The sequence below is a fragment of the Centropristis striata genome, chromosome 14 (genome assembly GCF_030273125.1).
Source record: "Centropristis striata isolate RG_2023a ecotype Rhode Island chromosome 14, C.striata_1.0, whole genome shotgun sequence".
Classification (NCBI taxonomy): Eukaryota; Metazoa; Chordata; class Actinopteri; order Perciformes; family Serranidae; genus Centropristis; species Centropristis striata.
In genome coordinates, this window is record NC_081530.1 from 4564787 (window position 1) to 4573061 (window position 8275).

The 8275-nt window shown below is 46.2% G+C and overlaps 1 protein-coding gene across 1 annotated transcript; it reads right to left on the bottom strand.

Moving 5' to 3' along the window:
• Positions 1 to 252: 252 nt before the first annotated feature.
• On the bottom strand, positions 253 to 3819 carry sox4a (SRY-box transcription factor 4a). The gene has a single exon (XM_059350549.1). It carries the CDS (start codon positions 3351 to 3353, stop codon positions 2238 to 2240), a length of 1116 nt encoding a protein of 371 aa, XP_059206532.1. The 5' UTR covers positions 3354 to 3819; the 3' UTR covers positions 253 to 2237.
• Between the last annotated feature and the right edge of the window lie 4456 nt (positions 3820 to 8275).

The following is an 8275-nucleotide window of genomic DNA, read 5'->3' on the forward strand; positions in this document are numbered from 1 at the left end:
TGGCTATTGATTCACAGTCTGCAGCTGCACACATTCACGTGCACGCACACACAGAGTGTAAACATCCGACATCTGATTGGATCTTTTATTTTTTTGACGAAATGTGATAACGAACGCTCACCTTTTCCTCCAGCGGCATGCTTTCACCTTTGAAAGAGAAGAAGAGGTGTCAACGTGTGCGACTCCTCATTATTCAAAAGTGCTACATCCTGTTAAAGAAGCTGTTTTACAGAATTTAAAAAAACACAACTCTTTTTCAGTTCCAGCTGATTTTATTTCCTTCTTGGAAGAAAAGAAAAACAAATAAAAAACGACAATCTGTACAGAGGTCTGAGAGGCAGTGATTGACCCAAACATTGGCTGGTTTTTGAGCTATAAACATCAAATGATATTGGCATGATAGGACAAAACATGATCATACACAGCATATTGCACAAATGAAAAAAGAAAAGAGGACGGTAGAAAAGATGTCTCAAGGTAAAAAAAAAAAAAAAAAAAAAGAAAAGAAAGAAAAGAAAAGAAAAAGAAACTCCTGGACCACAATCATCTTCAACATAAGGATGTCCAAAGATGGCTGTCCTAGTGCCTGTCGTTGATCATCATCATACATAAAACACACAATCTTTGCTTATAGTACAGTCAGTTTACATAAATATCTTCATGTTATTATTCTTTTAAAAATCTTAAACACAACAGCTATAGCTACATATACCTGAATCTGAAATACAAATGCTATTTGCCATGCCATAATATAGGAAAACAATTAGCCTGCTATACTTAGCCAACAGGTACAGAAAGGTTAAATACTATTTTTTGATGCAATTTGCGCAATAACAGATGAAGCACTTCATACATCTCCCTCCCTCCAAAGTCTAGGCAAAGTGGAATGAGTGTGTAATTCCATCCAGTGGTTCAAATAAAACTTATCTTGATAAAAAGCACACAGAGGTATTAGCTCTATCCAAACAGTGACTCTCTGGGATCTTTCACTCATATACTTTTTTAGGTCTATGTGTACTGGAAACAGCCACCACTCAGACTGGGAGCCTCAGTGGTGCTTTGTTTACTTGGCTGGTGAAACTGGAGTCACTGTGCCATTAAGAAGCATGTGGGTAAATACTGTAAACACTGTGTGAGGTCAGATTGTGCCAAACAAACCCCCCATCTGCACGTCTAAACACCAATGTAGACCCAAAACAACAATGTCGTAGGCTACCCACTTCGCTGGAAACCCCTTTTTCTATAGATTTTGTACAAAAATACAAGTAGAAAATCATGACACACTCAAATCTCCTTAAAAGTGAGAGACATTTTAAATAAGATACACTTCTAGCCCTTCCGCGCTGGATACAGACAGGTGTATGTGCACGAACACAAACGAGACCTGTACGAGAACAATACTTCTATGTATAAAAAAGTTTGGCCGGTATAAATACATCAATATAAAAAACGTCATCTGACACAGAGGAACTACAAAGTTGAAGCACTAGGCAGAAAGGATGCGCGTCGGGGAAAACATTGGTCCTGAATTGTGCACTGAGTGTTTAAAAAGGTTCAGAAAAAGGGTTTCTGAAAGTTTGGAGTCAGTCTTTGTTTAAGTCCTGCCGTTGAAAGAGAAGCTGGTGATAGTGAATTGTGTCCTATGGTCACACAAATTGCGCAATTACGCAGCAATGAACATTTTTACGCATTTAACAACAACAAAATCCTCCGTTCTCGGAGGGCATGCGTGTTGATATTGAAACTATTTTTGAGTTTGGAAAAAAACTACACCTGAATAGCGACTTGATGGTCAATGTGAATTGGCTATATCTTTAACAAAACCCAACATGACGAGCTGTCCGGTAAAATGTCTCTTTCCCCCGAAACCCCCCCAAAATGACATTAAGATTCAAAGTTCGGTCTCATCCTGTGCGGATTGGTTTGAACATTTGAGCTGAAGTCTCTCTTGCGTACATTCACTCCTCCTCTCTCTGTGTCCAAATGCAAACTAAGCATTTCCCCCCGTCTGCGCGTTCCCGTCAAGCGCTGTCCAAGTCTGAGAGGCGGCGCGTACCTGGGCTTCAACGCGCACACAGGCCACCTTTTCTTTCCTCTTTTCACTCTCCCTTATTTAGTGAAAGAATGGCGGAAATATTCTGGTCTGGACGCACGCGCCTCTGGAGAGGGGGGGGGTCGAACAGTTCAAAAACGTGTGTGTTTGTGGGGGGGACGTCGCGGCTCCTCTCCACTGTTTCTCAGTAGGTGAACACCAGGTTGGAGATGGTGGATTCCAGCCAGTCTCCTGAGATCATCTCGCTGACCTCCGGGGTGCAGTAGTCTGGGAAGTCGAAGTGAGATCCCGCCCCGCACTCCCCGAAGCTCCAGTCCAAGTCCCGGTCCAGCTCTGCGTCGGAGAAGCCCATCCCGCCCAGGGACATGCTCTCAAACCCGGGGCTCGGGTTCAGCTCGAGCCGCTCGTCTTCAAACTCCTCGTCTGATGATGATGAGGACACGGATGAGGAAGAGTGAGAGGCTGATGGTGTTGGAGAGGAGGCGCGTGCGTACCTGAGGCGCGCGGTGTGTGATGACTCGCTGCCCGCCGGGCTCTGCTCCTCGTACAGGCTGAGCGGGTCGCTGGACTCCGCCGAGCTGCTCAGGGTGGGACTGGCCGGGACTCCCACGGAGGGAGGCCCGCTCTCCAGGCTGCCTGCCCCGCCGAACATGTGGCCGCGCCTCGCCTCTCCTGCGCGCTTCTCCGGGATCTGCCTTGCCCCAGACACTGACCTGGATTTGAAGAGCGCCTGGTGGTCACCGGGAGACGCATAGTCCTGCCCCGCAGCGCTCTTCATGCCCCCCTGCTTGTGCGTCCTGCTCACTCCTTTGGACGCGGGGCTTCTCTTCACACCGGCTTTGGCGCTGCGCTCCCCGCTCTTCTCCCCGCGGTCCGCCTGCTTACTGGCTCCGCTTCCCGACTTCACCTTCTTCCTGGGCCGGTACTTGTAGTCAGGGTAGTCGGCCATGTGTTTAAGTCTGAGCCGCTCCGCCTCGCGGATGAACGGGATCTTGTCTGTGTCTTTGAGCAGCTTCCAGCGCTTCCCCAGCCGCTTGGAGATCTCCGCGTTGTGCATGTCCGGAGACTGCTCCATAATCTTCCTCCTCTCGATCTGCGACCACACCATGAACGCGTTCATGGGTCTCTTGATGTGTCCGGTCGGAGTTTTGCACCACGCCAAGTCGCTGCGCACCCCGGAGGAGGGGGACTCCGGGGTCGGAGACACATCCATCTCCAAGTCCATTTCTCCCGTGTCCGTGGAGTCCCCGCCGGGAGAGTGAGCGTGGGCGCTCTCTGTCTGGCTCATGTGCTGCACCATCCTGGAATCACTCTTCAGCTCAGTGCTTTGACAAAGTTCACAAAAAATGCCTATCAGGCTTTCACACAAAAAATAATCCCTCACTTGTTCTTATTTCAGGCGCTTTCAACCACTGATGTCTAAAAAGTTCATCCAAGTCTTTCCAGCTCTGCCGGTTCTCTCAACCCCCCAAAAAAATAAATCCCGAAACTAGTTAACAGCAACTTTCAACTGCCTGTGCGGCTGAAAACGCGCCCTGCAAGCCTCAAAACGCGCCGCTGTGGGCAACAGCAGTGCAAGTCCCTTATGTGAACCTGGCTGTCTGCAGCGCAGCTTGTCTGTGCGGTTGAGGAACCATGTGGTTGAATGGAGCGGCTGCGCTTTCTCATAGTCTCCCTGTTTCCTGAGCGCTCTGTAATATTACTGTAAACACAACAACGAGAACTTCGCCGCTTTATACCCTCATCGCGAGACATGTACGCCAATCAGCGTCTGTCTCCATCCTGATTTTTCACTCAAGCCACTCCCCCTGGCCTCCCATTGGCCGAATAAAAAAAAACGGGTAATAATAATAATAATGTGCAATGAGGATCGGTGTGTCTGACCTCATTCCTGTCAGACTCCACTGGAGGAAAGACGAACTTAGTGTGTAAGTGTGTGATTTAAAGGAACACTGTGTCCTTTCCCCCTGCTGCAAGGGGAAGCTTGCAAGGATATACTTAGAACTTCATTACTTTCATGTGGATGAGTATTGACTAAATTTGGGTTATGCGTAATAGAAAGGGGGGTGCAGAGAAAATGCTGAGAAAACACAAAAGGCAGCCACAACATGTTGTGTTAGTCAGCCTGCAGTGTGGTGAGCAGGGAGCGTAAACCCACGCCAAACATCCAACCTGTTATTTACAACACCAGCTCACATCATGACATCACATCAGGAAGTATAAACAGAGGCAAAAGTGAGGTGATGATTTTTTCTTTGCACCCTGCATCAGTGCGTTGTGGTAAACCAGAAACCTGATAATTACAAGAGTGTGTGTCATGTGTCAAGGCCACACAGGAGAAGAAAAAAAAAAAACACTCCAGAGCAGCTTCCTGCTCCACAATGCACACATTCCTCCTCCTTCACAGCCCCATTATGTTAACATGTCCATGTCATGTAGGATCACATTACAGCCTGTGTCGCTAGATGTCAGGCTAGAGCCAAAGGGAGCTGATGAGGTGTGCATGTGTGTTAACATGCACCACAGATTTATTTCCGTCCCGTAATCGGCCCTCATTAAATCAAGCAGGTGATATCATCGTGGCAGTGAAGGCTCCTCTTGATCCTGAAGTGTTAAATAAAAGTGAACTCCTTCAGTTAACAGTCACCAAACAGAAAAAAAAAATCTATTTATGTTTATGTATGCCTGATAAGATTCCCATGTCCTCCAACATATCATTATGCACTTATGGTGTCTATTCTTAATTTATGACATGATCTATGTCAGGATAAAAAGGCATAAACTCTTTAAAATTTCACAAGCCAACCCTTTACCCCCCCTCTGTGCTTACATAAATCAAACACATAAATAATAATGAGCTCCTTCATCAGTCTATATCTTTAGCTGCCCCAATTACAAGCATACACCTGCCACTGGATTACCATCTCTATCTGCACACACGTGCACGCAAACACACACACACAGGGGCATGCACGTGGGGTTTGTTTGAACAGGTGTAGCAGGTATACCTGTAATCTTATCTGATGTGTGAGAAGCAGCTGTCAGGTAGCTTTCCACTCTGTCACCGGCAGATGTACGGCTCTGGCAGGCAGCGCTGGGACACCAGGGCCACATCACGCCGGCCTATCGCTCTGTCATCTTCAGAGCTGCCGGAGCCATGTGTTTACCCCAAATACACCGGCGCTTTGTCTCAGCTCTGTTGACGCCTAAAGGGGTAGTGTCATTATGAAGGAGTGCTGTTGGGAGACTGGGGCTCTTGCAGCGACTTCTTTAAAGTGTGTGTGTGTGTGTGTGTGTGTGTGTGTGTGTGTGTGTGTGCTGCACAAGCTGTGGGTTTTATGGGGATGATGTGCTGATGTTGATATTTCTGGGTTAAATTTGGAGAATAACAGGAATAAAACCAAAAAAAAAAAAATAGTGGAAAACCTATTAAATAGCTTTTTTCTAATCTTTGGACATGAAAAGCTGTGTGCGTGAAAATGATTTTAGGGGCTTTTAGGATTCCTACTTGTTTTCCGAAGACAAATTCAAGCATGTTCAAGTTGGATTTTATGGAGCACACACTACACACTATCTTTATTCTTTCACATATCACACTAAAATTAGACGTGACTGTCATGGGCGGACTATGAGACAACTAGCCCCTGGGCACTGACATGTAAAGGCCCCGCCAGCTGTCTTAGGAACAAGACACAGATTGTATAGTTGTTTAGGATCTTTTTGTTGTTGTTTTGTGTCTCTTTGTAGTATATAAAAATCTCCTTGTGGTCATTTTGTGTCTCTTTGAAGTTGTGCTGTGTCACTTTGTGGTTGTTTTGCCCTTTTTCCTAGTTGCTGAGAGTCTCTTTGAGGTTTCTTGTGCGTCTCTTTGTAGCTGTTTTTCATCTCCTTGTAGTTGTATTTAGTCTACTTGTGTCTCTTTGAAGTCATTTTATGTTTTTTATGGTAATTTTAAGTCCTTGTGTCTCTGTGTTGTTTTGCCCCTTCTCATAGTCTTTATAGTTTCTTTGTGGTCTTGGTGGGGTTGGGGGGGTTTGGGCCTGTGCCCAGTAGGCCAGTTCAGCAATGGTTATTGTGTTGCAATCATCCAAACTTGTTTTCTGACAGCCTTGTACAGAACGGTGGCAAATTAAAGGAAAACACAAAAAGGTGTCATGTTTCAAAATGTGCCATCAGTCTGTAAGTATACTTCCTTGATAGATATAATAATCACATTAATATGCAAGTGTTTTCAAGGATTTCCAGCACCCGCAGGAACCCGGGGCTTTGAATAAAATAACACTGAAAACGCATTTACTACAGCTGCAGTGAGGTAGGAACCTCCGTTATTTCCGAGCTGACTGACACCGTGTTTAATATGCGATTTTTAATAAAACATAAACATTAACCCAACGTGTCAGGCTAACCCTGGAGCAAACTGCAGGCTAAATGAGCGAGCAGCATGTGACTGTGTATGTGTGTAATTGTGCCTCTTTGCAGGGAGTTGGGTTTATTATAACGGAGGCTGAAAAAAAAAAGAAAAAGGGAACACACAGTCGTCACAGTGTGTCGTAAAAGCAAGGGGTGAAAATAATATTCTGATAGCAAACAGCAAAAAGATGGAAATGGAAGACGCAGGGAGCGTGTGCTAAAGAGAACGTGTGCGTCTCTGCATGCAGTCAAACAGAGCTACTCATTACCATCTACTTGCCTTTTTCAACCGCCTAGGAATGACGTGCAACTTTGACCTGCCTGCTCGTCATCCGGGGGGTCAAACACAATGAGGCCTTTGTGTGTGTATGTGTGTACATGTGTGCACAGCCCTAACTGAATTGGAGCTCTTCCAGGGATTGAAAGTTTGAAAACCAGTGGGAAGTCCCCTCCACCCCGCAGTTAAACAGAAAAACTGAAGACTAAGCACTGAGTGATTTGCATACACACACTCCCTTTCTCTTTCTCCCTCGGCGTGACTCATCTACAGGCAGTTTGTCTTCACTGTGTTCTGTGTGGATGTGGCAGACAGTGCAGGTGGCCATCTCACCATATCACCCACCTACTGCTGTCAGTCCTTGCACAACAACACACAACAACACCAACAAAGTCAGTTATTTTTAAGTTGCTGCGGAACATGCAGCACCTCTTTACGACCTTGCATCCTTCTTCAACTTTGACAGCCAGGGCCAAAACATAGATAAAGAGAGAGATAAGTGGACAAAATAACAGGAACGTCTCAGAATATACTGCAATCCATTACAATTAGAGCTGCCAGTCACCTCTTTTGTAGTTTTTAAGGCTTTTTTTTGTAAAATTGTTGCATTGGATTGCATTATATTGCAGAGGTGTACATGTTACACTCTACGCCTGCTCAATACTCTTGATGATCACAAGTCTTCTCCCCTCTTCACGTTTCGTTATCACGGCTATATTTAGGCATGAAGGACGGAAAAAGTTGTAAGGAGAAGCAGTTCTTTGGTTTTCATCCTTTTCTTTCTTCCTTGACCCCGATGTCCTTCTTTCCTTCCTTCCGTCACACATTTAAAATCCTGGAGACACACAGAAACAGAGAAAGCGGTACAGAGGAAGAGCGTTACGTGGATGTAAAGACAAAAAGAGAGAGCGTCCTTGATGGCGCAACATGAACAAACCGAAGTGACTGCAAAGCAGGAGAAAAAAGGAAATTAAAAATGTGTTGTCAAGAGGAGAATGCATGATTTGGGAGTCCTCGCTTCCTCACGCGCTCTCCCCTCCATCGCTGCTGTAATCCAGAGGATTCGGTCAAGGTGGAGGGGGGAAAAGCGATGGGAGTCAGATGAAAGGAAACGGATGAATGAATGGGCGCAAGACGGAGGTGTGGTCAGGCTGGCGACGCCACGCCCCGGGAACTCCCAACATCCCTCGCCCCGGACGGCGATGACGAGGCAGGTCAGATGATTGCTGTGTCACGGCGATGCAGGCAAACTCACACGCACTCACACACACGAATGCATAAACACACACAAAGTGGAGACAGAGCCAGCTAAGTACCAGTGTACCGCTGCAGGACCCAGACGTGCTGCAGAGTCAAATCGAGAGCGCAGACACACACTCTCTCACACACACACACATCCAAAACTCGCTCACAAACGTACACACACACTCGCTCACACACACTCAGCCACTCTCACAGCTGCACTCTACCCTACACTCAGACTGTCTGATACAACGATCGGTTTTTTGGGGGCATTGTCTAAAAGCCAGAGGAGT

Coding starts and splice junctions, on each gene's coding strand:
- sox4a (XM_059350549.1), bottom strand. CDS start 3,353: ATGGTGCAGCACATGAGCCAGACAGAGAGCGCCCACGCTCACTCTCCC.